Genomic DNA, 15,762 nt, shown 5'->3' on the forward strand with positions numbered 1-15,762 from the left:
GTTGGTAGGGCTTTATATTTTCCTAATGCTTCCTACAGTCAGCTGTGTGAAGGTTCACAGTAGCCATGAGGTCAGAGTTTCTAGGCCAAAGGCCTTTAGGCCTTCTTTGGAAGACTTGGAAAACTGTAGCAGCTGAACAGGCCCAGAGAAAACAGTGCAATTTTGGAGAGCACCTGATGTAAACTCACAAAATGAAGAAGTATTTTTTTGTTTTGGGGGCTCGGGGGGGTGGGATTATTTTTTTTTTCTTGTTTGCTTGATGCTTCTTTTTTTTTTTTTTTAGTAAATACAGATGACTAACTCAGGGCCTCCTTTTCTTCTTCCCTGCAGGCAGAACAAAGTCTCTGATGAGTTGCTTGTTCAAAAGGTTCCCACTGATTTTACCTTTGGGTCTGTTCTAACTTTCTCATTGTTTCATGTAAGCATTTTCTGTGGTAATTAGTCTGTAATAGGGTAATCCCTGGTGGCCTTCCTGGAGTGTCTGGACTCTCTGAGTTGAGAAAGCTCTGCTGGGGGGCAACATATTTTTCTCTATGTGGGAAGGGGAAGAGTTGATGTTGTGAATGGTGTCCTGACTATGATGGAAAAATCTCTTAAAAGAGGAAAGTTTTGCAGCATTTCCTAGAAATGATTCAGGCTCCATTTGTCTGATTTCCTCTGGAAGATCCCAGCAACCAGGATGGTGTGTGTGTATTTTGTCCCTGGCTGCTTCCTTCTGGAATCTGTGGCCTGCATAGTCCCAGAGGAACACAGGTCTGTATCTCTGTGATTTGTAGATGCAGTTGCAGGCATTTTTTGTAGCTGGGCACAGACACATTCAGAGCTTTCAACTGGCAGTGGAAGCAGATTTAAAATCCTCTTCAGCTTCATAAAACGCAGTGCCTAGAGTCATCTGAACTGTGAGGCCATGAAGGAAAACCAGTTTTTTAAAGGCTTTTTGAAAACGAAGTAGAGATTTGATACTTTATGTTGGTTGCATTTCCTCTAAATGATTTTGACAAACTATGAATATGAATGCCTCGAATTTCAAGTTTTCCCTTTTTGGATATAGCAAAATTAAGACAGCCTTTCAGGAGTATGGCCATAGACAGAAGAAGAACAGACATGTCCAGGGCAAAAATACAGCCATCCCATGGGAATTAACAGAACAGAAAGGGCTTGGAAATCCTAGTTTTGGAAGCTTATCTCCAGACAAGGGATTTCTGCAAAACGACAAACCCTAAAAAACTTAAATTACAACTGCAGAAGCTCTTCTTGCTCTGTAGTGGAGAGGAGTCACTTGGAGTGGGGCTTGGCTGGCTGAGCTCTCTTCTTGGGCCCTTGGACACATGCCACGACTCAGTTTCACTGTGTAGAACAGAAAGGTTTCTCTTGATGGTCTTCATAAAGTTTATTTGAAAACTTTTGGTGAAAAGGGCCATAGTGACTAGGTGCGTTCACAGCAGAATCAGCATGATCTGAAGTCAGAGGGACCCTCGTACAGAACCTGAACCAGATTTATTGCCTGAGCCCTGTTTTATGAATACCCTGAGGCTGAATTTGACTGCTGTTGGTCAGTGTGGTGTCAGAGATGCCCACACTCCCTGGGGCATCCTGGAGCAATCCCATTTCTGGGCCTGGTTTGGAGGTTCAGTCCTTGCTACCTCAATTCAGGCCCTTGTGCTGAGGAGTGGGGCAAGAATGGGGACAAACAGGCTGCTCACCCTTCCAGCCGTTCACCCTTCCAGCACTACAACACACACAGAGCCAATTTTACGTTACTGACAGCTCTGTATTACCTCTGTAACACTCACATGCAAAGTGAACGGGTTTTTCCCACATTATTTTTGCTGCACAGTGAAACAGACAAGGATTTCCCATCTGCCACATGAAGGAATGAACAAGGTGCGATTTGAGTATTTCCCTGCCGTTAATGAAACTTCTAAAGTTCTCCTTCCTGCTAGTTTTGGGCTTGTGAAAGATCTTCCAGCAAGCTAAGCACAAAGAAAATTAAACAAACCAAAACAACACCCTTACAAACGTTGATTTTCGCTTTAATGCTTTATATTATTTTTTAGTGACCGGTGGAAGCCGCCGCTGAGGGCGGCTGGGGTGTGGGGCCGGGCGGGCGCCTTCAGGGGCGGGGTGGCCGCGGTGGCGGCGGCGCGGACTCCAAATCCCGGCATGCCGCGGGGCGCGGCGCATGCGCGCCGGGCCGGGCTTGAGTGGCAAGTTGTTTGTTCCAGCGAGCACCAGCTGCTCGGCACTCCGGGCTCCGCTGCTCCGCTCCGCGCCCCGCCGGCCTCCCCGCCGCTCCAACTTTTACACCCTCTGCTCCCTCATCCCCTGCTCCTGCCCCCGGAGCTGGGAAGGGACAGACGGAAGCGGGGAGGGGAAAAAGAAAAAAAAAAAAAATAAGAAGGCACCGACAATAACAGCCCCCCCTCCCCCTCCCCATTCAAAAACACAACATAAACCCCAGGGATAGATGAACTACAAATGAGAAAGAGGAAAAGATGGAACTGCACATCCTAGAGCACAGGCTCAGAGTGGCCAGCATAGCCAAGGAGAGCATCCAGTTGTTTACCTATGGATTAATCAAACTTGCTTTCCTGTCCTCTAAGACGAGGTAGGTGCTGGGGATGGGGCAGCGGGGGAGGGGGTGTCCTCCTTGCGGGGGGACAGTGCTGGGGGCGGATCCCCCTCGCTACGAGGGGACTGGGTGCTGGCAGGGCACCCTCCCTCTCTCCGAGGGGCTGGAGTGGGGGGCACTGCCCTGCAAGTGAGCAGGGCAGCCTCCTTGGAAAGGGGGTGGTTTGGAAAGGGGGTGGGTTGATGGCTACTCTCCTCCTTGGGGGGGAAAAATAAATAAAGCAGAGTCCTGGGATGGAGGGGGGGGGACAGCGTTGGGGTGGGGGTCACCCTCCTTGCTGCCAAGGGGCAGGGTGCTGGGGTGGGTGATGGCACCCTCCTGCAGTAACTCAGGCTGCTGGGTCGGGGGGACACCCTCCTCGCCAGAGGACCGGGATTCTGGGGGGGCGATGAGAACACCTGCGTGTTCCCTACGCACACCCCCCATCCCAGGACGGGGAGCTGGTGCCGAGGATCAGCGCTGGAGTTCAGGGTGTCCCCGAGCAGCTCTGGGGCAGCCGCCGAGGCTCCTGCCCGCTGCCCGGCCGGGCCGGCCGATGAATGGGAGCAGGTGGGGGCCCGGCCGGGCCGGCCGCAGGCTCGGGGCGCCCGCCGGACAACAAAGGCAACAACAGCAGCCCGAGCAGCAGCAGCAGGAGTGTGCTGGGTTTTTTCCCCTCTCTCACTCTCTGTTTTTATTGGGTTTTGGGGGTTTTGGGTTTTTTTTTTTTGTGTTATTTTTTCCCCCGGATTGTTGTTCCTCGCAGCGCTTACAAAAAAAGACGGCTCCTCCACAGGCGGGTTTGTTTAAAGGGAGCTTTTCCAGCGCTGCCAAATTGGGGGATGCATGCCCTGCACTTAAATATTGTGGTGTTAAGTCGTTTGGATTGTGATAGCCTTCAGGAAAAAGAACATCACAGTGGAAGGCACTGTAAGAATTATTTTTAAAATTTTATTTATAAAAAAATACTGTGGCCAGTTTATTGGATGTACGTAAGGTGCTAGGCCTTTTGCACAAAACAACTTGAATTGCAATTGCAGATTCTTCTGTCTTCACTTAGTTTGTTGACTTCACACTATTCAGAAAGAGGAATGGGAATGTAAATAATGATTCAAACTCTTCTTGGTTTTCCTGCCTGATAATTAGTATTTCAGTTTTCTCCCGAAATTCATTCTTGTATTAAGGTGGGAAATTTTCTTTGGCAGTAGGAAAATAATGAATAGATATTGAAGAAATAGAGAGCAAATTAATTTGTTTTATTTCAGACTGTAATTCAATGCTCTCTGTTTAAATGCTTACAGATGAATGGACTCATTTGTGGTGTAATTTGATTACAGCCCTTTATCTCAAACTTCATGCCTTGAAATTTCACTCTGATTTGGGGCTTGTCCCATTTGGCTTTCTACTAACATTGTTTGCAGTGTAAAGTATATCAGCACCTTGTTTACTGCTGTCCCTGAATACTCCATAGGGCATTAAAGGGTCCTCAGTCTTAAGCTTCTATTTTTATGTGTTGTTTCATTGTACTTGAAAGTTGCTGCTGATTTTTTGAAGGTCTTGTTTCTTCCTCTCCCATGCTTAAAATGTCACTTTTACTGTCAACAATGAAGTCTTTAATCTGTCACTCTTAACACATAGACTGGAGTTTTCATGGGGCTTTTTCTATTTGTTTGGGATTTTTTTTTTTTTATTTTTTAAACTTCAGGGATGGTCCTGTTGTCTTTTTGTTTCCTATTACATTTCATGTTTTCAATGTTAGAGAGCTGTGAAAGGGTCAGGGCAGTAAGATAAATAAGATAACCCCTTTGGGGTTTGATACCTTGTTCCAGCATTTGGGGTGCAGCACCTGACAGTTTTGTATTATCTCTGGTTTCTGTGTTGTCTTTTAACATATACACCCTGAGTATCAATCTTTCCTTACCTTCCATGGAATCTCACTGACCAGGAACAGCAGATGTTTGTGGAATGATTTGTTGGCATGGGAAACTTCTCTTTATTTCCCTTTTGTTAATTTTGTTATTTTTGCAGCCAGTAGAGATGCAGGGGAAGCTTGTTTGTGTCATTCTTGAGACAACTGACAGCACTGAAACACTTTCTCTTGAGTGCTTTTGCATGCCCTGTGGCAAACAAGGTCCCTGCCCCACAGATCTTCTCTGATCAACATCATGTGTACAAGAAAGATGAGGGTCTCTGGGAAATGTAACTCTATAGATTTATGACCACACTGTTTCTCTCTACTCCTCCTTAAAAAAGTGAATATGCTCAAAAGTCAACAACTTTTTATAAGGGTGCAAGACAAATCTCCTGTCCCACACACCCCATGTGCAAAGAGCCCCTCAGGGGAGTGAAAGAGGGAGGTGGTCCACATCCCTGCTAATCTGTTCTAAGGAGATAGCAAAGATAACAGTTACTACATCACCTACATTTTTCCCAATAAGACTTTAAACAGAGTTTTACTCGTGCTGCAAGGCTGCCAGTAAGAAATAATGATTTGTAGGCTAGATGTGATCCAAAGGGGTGACAATGACATCATCAGTATTCTTGTGTTAGTCATGCAAGAAACTAGGGTTTTTACACAGCCTCCTGTGAGAAGTGATTTGGAGGGTCTCTTTCATGTTGTCATACATCAGGGAAAAGGGCTGGAGGAGTTATTTTTTTAATCTTGCACATTTTTCATAATCCCCTTGGGAAGGAAAAGTAACAAATCTCCCTTTTTATTTGGCCTTTTGCCACACTCTCACACTCTTGCCCTTGTTCATGACACAAGTGTTTTAATTTAGCTTCTGTTACAATAGCAATATTTTCTGGTACAGAGAACAGCAGTTTTGAGACTATTCTGATGGCCAGAAGCAAGACAGCAGCTAACATGGTGAAGAGGTGAGACCAGCAGTGAATGAAATAGTGGGCTGGACTGAGCTAAAAGAAAAATACTCTTAATCACAAGTTTAAGTTAGGCATGACTTATTTTATGCAAAGTTGCATTAAGAGAAGTCGTCTAGGAATAAATAATAGTGTAACTGCTAAGCAGTTACACTGAGGACTGTGCTCTTGGTGTTCTGCTTCTGTCAGTGCAGGCCTCCTGATTTCAGCAGGCTCTGCCAGGCACCCCAGTGGAGGAGTGATCCATGTCGTTTTTAGTGGCATGCTGAAGATTTGCATGTGTCTAATGTTTTTGCTGTTGCTGTCATCAGCATTCTGGTGTTTTATTGATGGTGTTGGTTAGGGCATGGTGCTAATAGCACCAGGGTTGGGGATTCAGCCCTCATGCTAACCACTCACCTAAGAGTTGGACTTGATAATCTTTGTGAGTCCCTTCCAGCTCAGCATATTGTGTCTCTGTGTCTGGCTTGAATGTTCCTTGGTGCCAAGGGTTCTCACCTATTCAGAAGCTGTGCACTGTGTTTATGCATGTAAAGATAAAAATTGTGTGTGGCTTCACCATTGCATTATTTTTCTTTTGTATGTGCCTCTGTAAATGCTGGTTCTCTGGGGCAGAGAGCTGTGCTCATCTGAAAACTCCTGCCTTCATCTCCCTGTGTGCTGCAAAACGAGCAGCTTCCCTCACACCGAGTTAAGTGTCTCTGCTTCCTTGGTTAAACTGTCTCATGGTGCTGGGAGAGGTGCCACAAGTAACCTGCTGGAGGACTTGATACAAATACTGTTCTGCTACATTCCTGTCTTGATTTTTTTTTTTTTCTCCCCCTAATTGCAAAATACTTTATAACTGCACCCAGCAAGGAAAAGTGCTGGATTCTGCACCTGGTTTGGGGCAGCCCTGGGTGTGGGTACAGCCTGGGGAAGGAGATGCTGGACAGCAGCACCTCACAAAGGGACCTGGGGGTCCTGCTCGGTGGCCAGAGGGATCTGAGCCAGCAGTGCCCTGGGGCCAGCAGGGCCATCCCCGTCCTGGGGCTCCAGGCCCAGCAGGGCCAGTGGGGCCAGGGGGGGATTGTCCTGCTCTGCTCCGGGGGCCTCACCTCGAGTGCTGTGGGCAGGTTTGGGCAGCACAGTGTGAGGGAGAAATTAAACTGTTCGAGAGAGTGCAAAGGAGGCCACGGGGACAGCGAGGCCGTGAGGGGAAGCCGTGTGAGGAGCTCTGAGGGCCCTGGGGCTGGGCAGCCGGGGAAGAGGAGACTGAGGGGACTCATTGCAGCCTGCAGCTCCCTGGTGAGGGGAAGAGGAGGGGCAGACACTGATCCCTGCTTGGTGTGACACTGATGGCACCTGAGGGATGGCCTGGAGCTGTGTCAGGGGGGTTAAGGTTGGATGTTAGAAACAGGTTCTTCCCCCAGAAGATGATACTGGTTGGAATGGCAATGATTATAGTGGCAGATGTAAAGTGTGCTCGGGTGTCAGCATCTATTCCTACTGTGAATATGTGGTGAGCTCAGAGGATAAAGGCCAGGAACCCCATGGACAGTATAGCTCATACTATTCCTTTGTAGCCTAATGGTTCTTTTTTCCCTGTGTAGTAAGTTATGACATGAGAGATGATTCCAAATCCTGGCAGGATTAAGATGTAGACTTCTGGATGACCAAAGGATCAGAAAAGGTGTTGGTATAGAACTGGGTCTCCTCCTCCTGTAGGGTTGAAGAATGTGGCGTTGAGGTTGCAGTCTGTAAGGAGTGTTGTGATTCCTGCAGCAAGGACTGGAAAGGACAGGAGTAGGAGCACTGTGGTGATTAGGACTGATCAGACAAATAGTGGGGTTTGGGTGGCTGGGCACTGAACAGGCTGCCCAGGGCAGTGCTCACAGCACCAAGGCTGGCAGAGCTCCAGGAGTGTTTGGACAATGCTCAGGCACATGGTGTGATCCTTAGGGATGGTGCTGTGCTGGGCCAGGAGTTGGACTCAGTGATCCTTGTGGGTCCCTTCCAATTCAGCAAATTCTGGGATTCCTTTTAGTGCATAGGAGTTAAATCTGCGTGCAGGACAGTTTGGGATAATGCATGCATTGAGCCACCAGTGCATGCAATAGATGCTTGGAAGGTGAGTCTACCCTTGTCTTTGGAGAGTATATAAAAATATATGGAGAGTCCAGGAAAATAAAGTGGGGCCTGGGTTCTTCCAAGCACTGGGTCTGTGTCATGTAATTCTGGGTAATGCTTTAGTAGACCCCTGAACATCTGGAGTCAATGCTAACAAGTTATTTTTCCTGTCTATACCAGTACCTAATCTAAAGATTTGGTGGTAAGCAGTGAAGTGGTTGAGGGAGAAAGGTATTATTTAAATTGTAAAGCTATTAAATTATAAATAGAATAAAGTTGAGCAGTTAGTTTGTTCACAGGGCTGTGTTTAAATGACCTAATTGTAGGTCATGTGTCAATTGTAGGTCATCACAAATTTTAAAATCTCTGAGGGTTTTTTGATACTCTTTGGTTTGAGATGATTATGATTTCTCAATGCTGAAGAGAAGGAACAAGTTCTGCATGTGTAAAGGATGAGACCTTGGTCACCTGAAATGTTTAAATGCAGCCATTCCAAAAGCATCTGTCACTCTGGGTTCTTTTTCAAGGTGCTCCAGGGTGTATATTGGTGACTTGACACAGAATTACAGACACTTTGCAAGCTTACACGTTTGCCACTACACACAGATGGCTGTCCATGTGAATGGGATGATTCCCAGAGGAGCTAGATGGGATGTAGTGATCCCACTACAATGGGATGCTTGGAGGCAGAAGGTATTCCTAGTGTGGAGAGGTCCTTAAAAACATTCATTCCAGTAAAAATGTAGCAAGAAGTGAATGGTGATAAAATGTACAGAATAAGTTGGATTTTCTTTGGGCTTTGAGCAAAAAACAAAACTAGGTTTGTTGTCTTTAAGTTTTCAGTGGTATTTTTGGTAATCTGTCCATTTTGCTTAGTAATAATTGACACCTCTACTTATGAACAGTGTGCTGTTGCTATTAATATAAGTGTTTCTCATTCCCTGATCACTTGTTTACTGTATAGGTGTCCTGAAATTGGAGATACTGTAATAAAAAGTCTATTTTGGACTTCAGAATATAATAGGACAAACAAGTGCTTAAAATGTATCTGTGCATCATTTGAGGACATTGAGATCAGCAGTCTGTTTCCTTTGGTATGAACTCAGACAAACACATGTTGTTTATGCCCTTATATGAGAAACAGATCGTCCTGCAGCACTGCATGATTATCTGGCAAAGCCAAGTTACTCCTATCATTAAAACCTTTTTTTTTTTTGGCCTCTCATGGCTTCTGCCATCCTGTGCATCCCAGGAAGACCACTGAGTAAAGGCTTTTGCCAGTTATAAGATGGTATCTACTCATCTAAAATGTGTTGCTTGTGTTTCCTTTTGTTGTGGCAAAAACTCCCAAATGCCTTGAATATTTTATTTTCTGGTTATGTGTATATGTGTGTGATATCTGAGGTGTGGGGACTTCTCTTTCAGTGTGATTTGGTGACCATCTGTTACAGGAGGAGTGAGTGCTGATGTCCAGACACCACAGGAGGCTGCAGTGATGGGAAGCCTCGTGGCTAAAGCTGCCTGCCTGCCCTTCCCCAGAGCACTCTGCTGCCCTGTTTGTGTCACCATGGGCATTTATGGTGCTGAACCTGCTGCTGGATGTTCAGGATGAGTAGAGCTAGTGAGAATCAGCTAACTGAGTAGGTGGAGAGAACAGAATTTGCTTGTTTGGGCTAAGGAAGTATATAAGCTCTTTAATTGTGGATGTCATCAGTTTGTGTTCAAGGCTGCTGGGCTGTGAGAGCATTCTGCAGTGTTTGAACATGTTTAAACCTTGGAAGGAACAGGATTCCTTCCTGATGGTCTCTTACTGTTTATCTACAAATGTTATTTTTCCCTTTATTTTCTGCTTCTGGCATGTGGCTTACCAGTGGGGCACTGCCTGATTTTCTCTTTCTTTGCCTGGCAGTTCTGTCATGCAGTCAGTCCTCAGCCTACCATGTGGTCCCATCAGGCTGAGGCTGATGCCAAGTCACAAACTGTCAGGAGCACTTAGAAACTAAATGAGATTCAAAAGGTGGAATGGAAGTACTAGATCAAACCTAGAGTGTAATGCTGGGCAGCACTGTGTGCTGGAGAAATGTTGATTTAGATATTGTACTTTTAAAATAAATAGATATTTGCCTGTAATTTGTAGTGGGATAGTTGTTTGTCCTTATTTCCCATGTTTCAGTTCATTGGGAAAGCTGTCACATAGATGAGATGCATCACCTGTGGATAAGGTACAACATCAGTTATGTAAAAAAAAAAAACCATCAATGGTGCCTGCTCATGTTGAGCTGAGAAATAGAAAAGATGAAAAAAATACTCCTCTTTTGCCATGTAACTCATTAAAGATCCCCTCAGATGAATGGGTTTTTTTTATTACTTTGAGGTGAAAGCCAGTATTTAAATTAAAAATGTGGCTTTTATCAGTTAGATGGCTCTTCCTGCAAGCTGGTACTGGTGTGCTTCAGCAGCAGAGCCAGTGCAGGTCTGTTATGGGAAAGTATGAATACTGTGCATTTGTCATCTAGAAGTAACAGCTGAATTGTTCATTAACACAATAGTTTGAATCCACAGTCTACTCCTCTACTGAATTATAACTTAAATTATAATAAATAACTTATCTCTATTTGATAGCTGAATTCTTTGGCAATGCCTTGGTCATTTTCTATAAACATGTCTTTCCATTGATTTTATTTTTAATTATGTTTACCACACCATCTCATTTATCCAGTACACATCTTCTTAGTCATCCTGAATGTTAGAGTTTTAATATATTTGGATAAAACCTCCAATTTCTTTTCTAACCAAAAACAGTATAGATTTATTCTTTTGTTTACTGCCAACTAAAGAGTAAACTCCAGCTCTGATCTGCTGGTAACTGAAGGCTGGTAAAGGAAGAATTATCCAACAGGAATGTGAGGAAATATTTCCATTCATTATAGTTCAGAATCAGCAGAGTAGAGCTTCTGAGCTGCTGTTAGCATTTCAAAGTAAAAAGATCTCTTCTCCCCACCTTCAACTCATCTGAGTTTTGTATAAATACGATATATTTGTTAAGAAAGAAAACAACAGGCAAAAATGTTCTGTTATGGCACAAAAGTAATGAAGACTGATTAAGCCAGTTCCATTACTATGCAAGCCCTTGTTAGTCCCAGATGTAGTACACAAAGTTTTACTGTGCTGGCCATTGAAATAGAGAATCTGATCTCATTTTTGTGGTCTGATCCATAATAAACATCAAATACTGGTTATTAATGTTTTATTTTCACATCCAAAGAAATGCAGTGTACGCCTAAACTTTCTCACCAACCAGAACAACCTTACTTTGGTCTGTTAAGTGTGGCTTACTAAAGATTAAAATAAAAAGCCTACTTCTGATCTGCAGCCTGCTTTAGGAAGCTCCCAGCAGTAATACCAGAGATACCAGATCTGCCAGCAGATACCAGAGCTGCTGTTTAGCACAGAGTTGGCATGTGGAAGAGAGGAGGGGCAAGTTTGCTTGGTGGCAGAAAACCATCCACTCATCCATTGGGGACCTCTGAGGTATGCTTTTGTGGGAATGCCTGGGTAGGCAAAGTGATTTTTTTGAAATTTTGTGGTCTGGTTATTGTTTGGTAATGTGATGGAATAAATGTTTTTAAGATACTTGTGCTACTTATTGGCCCGTAATTGTAGAGAGATGTAGGCTGTTGTTGATGGTAAGTTGTCCTTGACCCAAATTTTTTCAATACAAATTGTTTATAAAGTAGGAACCAAACCCTCTCAGGAGTGTGAATGCATGTTTGGCTGAGATGTAACTGTAAAGGAGAAGTTCATCTCTTCCTGTGAAGTTTTAGTGTTCTTCTTAAAGAGGATACTAGAGATGGCATAAGGTGTGCCTATTTAGGAGTAAAATGCAACCTTTAAGTCTTATGCAAAGTATTCAAAGAGATTAATTTTAAAAGTTGATGCTGGGGGAATTTCTGAACCTGAGAGGAGAAAATTTACAAGTTTCAACATGGGTGGAACAGTTAAAAATGTATGTGTGACTCTCCCTGACTTTTTCTGTTCAGACTTTTTAAGAATGTTACATGAAGAGAATCTGGGTAATGATATGCACTGGTTTTAGCAATATCTGAATATTTATCCTAGTTCTGTGATTAAAGATCAGTATTCAGCCCTTTTTTATGCCATGCATGTTTTTACAGGGTGAGTTGGTGGAAGTTGGTAAGTCTGAGACCTTGACTGAAATGGCCCATGTTAATCTTGCTTAACACTTGTAGTTTTTATTTCTTTTCCTAAAGAAAGATTGACTCTTTTCCCTTGATAACCTCTAAGGCACTCACTTGCAAATAAATGTATTCTTGGCAGGAATAAAAAAGGTAGCTCTTAATATTGAGAAGGATATACTCTGCATGCATCTAAGCAACTGTATACATTTACATAGATTTACTTAGTCTTTATTTTTGTGCTTTTTTGAAAATGATGGATGACTTATCATGATTAGTCTTTCAGTTGTGATCTTTTTCAAGCTGCTTTTGGGTGGGAATCGGAGTTTGTAACATGGAAAGCAAACATTTTCATTTGCTCTTTTTAAACTACTCCACAGTATTAAATGTGCTAAGTATTTAGGAAAAAAAAAATCTCAGCTTATTTTGTGGTTATAACTAAGCAGTGTAACATGACCTGTACTAAACAAATGAAGCCAGTGGTGAATTGAGACTGTGCTTGGCAAGACATTGGAGCTGGGAGGGCTCAGCCTTCCACACCTACTTCTTATTTGCAGGCTGGAAGAAGAAAACCAAATTTACTTGCCTTTTTAGAAAAGTCCCTAATTTGTTTCCCAACCTGGAATTAACTAGTGATCATTTTAAACTAAACTGAGTCATTTGAAATGAGGAAAATATTCACCCATCTTGTGGAAGATAATATGCTGTCAAAATCTGGTGTATTGGATAAGTGGACTGGTTACAGTGGCTTTGTCAGTGATTTCTCCTCAACTGATGTGTTCAATTTGCTTTGGAGTTTGGAGCAGCAAACCTATTTTGATAAATGTTGTTTAAATTATCTCACACCTAAGATAACATTGCCTTTGCAGAAATTTTTGGATTTCAGGTATCTTTATATCAGATGAGCTAATGTTAAAATAAAATTGCTCTTAGTTGTTTGCATATTCAAACTACTTGGTTGCAGAAGGGTGGTGTTTCACTTTCACTGCAGATTACAGGCAATTTATGATATACTGAGATGATGTGGTGTGAGTTGCATGTTATTACCCATTTGGCATTTTTGTGAACCAAGCAGAGTTTTGTTGTGTGTAGTTTGTTTGCATCTGCTGAGCCAGTGAGGTGTGAAACCACACTCTTGTGGCTCAGCCTCTCTTGAGCTTCCTGCAGGTGAGTCTGGTTTGGGGATGGTTTTTTGCTGTGAGTGGTGGGTCTGTGTGCTTTGCAATGGTTCCATCTCACAAATTGACATAGATTATGTTTGTTAAGAGATTTTTCTTCAGGTAAAATGCCAGCAATGTAGAGTGGTTATAGCAATTTTTTTGCAAATGAAATCAATACTTCATTATGGAAAATAGAATGGATGAAGTAGCTGCATTGCAGACAAGGTACAGATGTGCAGAACAACTGGAATCCTAAGGAACAAAGCATCATTTTTAACACAAAATTTGTTTTTCAGTGATTGCTTTCTTGTCAGTACTCCTGCCATACTGTGTAACAATATTTTGATGACGGCCAGAAACTACTTTGCTACACCAGCTTGATGTTGGCTAAATACAGAAAAGTAAGCAAGGATTTGGTTTGACCAGAGCAGGCTTGGAGGGAGGTGATAAAGGCCAGAACTGGCCTTGTGAATGAGCATGGACTGCCTGGGAGCCTCGTGTGGGACTGAGGGTTAATGCAGCTGTGGAGCCTCAAACTTTTTGTGCAGTTTTCAGCCCAGACCTGGTACATTGTCACAAACTTAGAAAACAGCAAATCTGCACAGAATGGGTGAGGTCAAGAAGGATCTCTGAAGATCAGGTAGCCCAACCCCCCAGCTCAAGGCAGAGGCTGCTCAAGCAGCTTGCTCAGGATTTTGTCCATTGGGATCTTGTGCTTAAAGCCATGCATGGAGCTTTGCTCTCTGCTGTGTTAACATGTTGTTGACCTCATTCACATTGTAATGCTTTGCTCCATTTGGCATTACTTTGACACAGCATTATAATGTGTGATTTAATGTCTCATCTCAGCATGACAAAGTGTTTTTTAAACTTAGAAGTGAAACTGTGCAGCCTCTTGGTTATGGAGAGAACTGTTGGTATGAATGAGACTGTTTACTGCAGTAGTTCATTGGTGCTTTGTGAGCATTTCAGGTGAAACTGCTTATTGCCTTTAAACTGAGAAAAACTAGCTGAAACAAACTAGATGCCAAAAAATTCCATAGTTTGGTAAGAGCAGAGCTTGCCTTGGGAAAGGGCATGCACTCACTTCTGTGCTGGTGCAGACAACTTAATTACAATTTGTAATGATGTTGGATAGATGCACAAGGCTCATGAAGCTACTGCTACCCAAGCCCTCTACATAGAAGTTTCATTTGTGTCCTTGAGCTAAGTAAGGGAAAGTATTAGAATGACATGAACTCCAGATGTGACTCAGTTTGACTTGAAGTGCAGTATTGTGTGCTGCATGCCCTGCAGAAAATGTGGTGCTTTGGTTATTATGCAGTTTCTGAAATTCCACTGGAAGAGTGGTCATGTGATGGAGCCTCACTGGAGGGAAGAGTTTTCTCTGTACTCTTCCTATTGCTATCAAGTTACTCCAAGCATGTCTGAGTGGTTCTTACAATTCCTTACAATGCATACAGTCCTGTACATACAATCATGCTGTTGGCTTTATGCCTTATCCCATTACCCATCCCAGTGCTGTGTTCCAGGGGCTGCTGAGGTTTGATCCCAGTTTGTCTGTTTGTAGGGAAAGCCTCATGGCTGAGGAAGGGTAAGTTTATAAGGCAAGGGTTTGCATGGAATCACTGAGCTATCCCCTGGTAGCTCTTATGCTGTGACAGGCCACAAGTACTTCTTGTTTGCACAGGAGTGTGAAATCAGGCCAGAATGATTAATGTAAATGTAAATTTATGTGTTCTGTACCCGTTTGAATGGCTTTGTTCATTCACATGGTGTTTGAATTGTAATTTTAGGCAATGATTTAAATATGAAGTAGTCCTGAAACAATACAGTTGCCTATTGGCTTTTAATGATCATGTGAAGCAGTGTGTTTTGAATGGATATCTCATTATAAAGGTGATAACGACCTAATAATTGATGGCAGGAAAAAGAAAAAGAACCAAGCCAGAAATGCTAAATAACATGTGTGTGTGTAAATTATATGCTTCATGTAAAATTTGTGTCCAAGATGTCCATGAGCATACATTTGAAATTAATTTTCTTCTATGTTTACAGAAGCATTGAGGCTTAAAGCTGGTACATAATTGGCTGTTAATCTATTTTTTATAGCCTTCCATGGCAAGTTACTGCTGTTTATCTCTTTTTGAGATTTCCTACTACCATAACCATGTGCTTTTCTTAGAGATGAGTGGATGGCCACTCTACACAAAATCTATCATAAAGATAGGATCTGCCTTTAGGTGCAGCCTCTCTTGGCTGGATAACTTAGGGTGTACTTGGAGCATCACAGCAAAGCAGCTGATGAAATTCCTGTCTCTGATTCAACAGTTTCCATCTCCAGTGTTTTGGAAGTTGCTGTTAACTTGTTGTGTGTGTTCCAAGTTCAGGAGAGAAAAAAACCCCAAACATCACACCCTACACTTTGAAGCCACCTCATTTTGTTTATGTTTATGGTACAGACTCACAGTTGAGTAGTGTGGCTATGGGCTGGTTAATTCAGAGTTGGAGTGGAAATTATTGACTTGTTAACCTTTCTTTACTCAGGAGAATGAATGGTCAGATGATTAGATCTTGTAAGGAGAAAAACTATTTATTAATATGGGTAAAAGGTGTGTGACTAGTAATGGTAGTAATCTTTCTTCAAAACTATAGGGGAGGCTTTATCTATATGTGTTACCAGCATCCCACTTTGAATATTACATTTTCTCACTTTGTGTTTTTACAGTAATCATTTTTCCCTTTCACTTGGGTTTGAAAAAATTCAGTGACAGGAGCAGTTCCTGGATTCAAAATGGACTGGTAC

The 15,762-nt window shown here is 43.0% G+C and overlaps 1 protein-coding gene across 1 annotated transcript in view; it reads left to right on the forward strand.

Moving 5' to 3' along the window:
- The first annotated feature begins 2,230 nt into the window (after positions 1–2,230).
- Positions 2,231–15,762, forward strand: part of CASTOR2 (cytosolic arginine sensor for mTORC1 subunit 2) — a 121,375-nt gene continuing 107,843 nt past the window's right edge. The window contains exon 1 of the mRNA XM_066563593.1: positions 2,231–2,608. Coding sequence (XP_066419690.1) covers positions 2,496–2,608 — 113 coding nt within the window. The 5' untranslated portion in view covers positions 2,231–2,495. The remainder of the gene's footprint in view (positions 2,609–15,762) is intronic.

The sequence above is a fragment of the Molothrus aeneus genome, chromosome 20 (genome assembly GCF_037042795.1).
Source record: "Molothrus aeneus isolate 106 chromosome 20, BPBGC_Maene_1.0, whole genome shotgun sequence".
Classification (NCBI taxonomy): Eukaryota; Metazoa; Chordata; class Aves; order Passeriformes; family Icteridae; genus Molothrus; species Molothrus aeneus.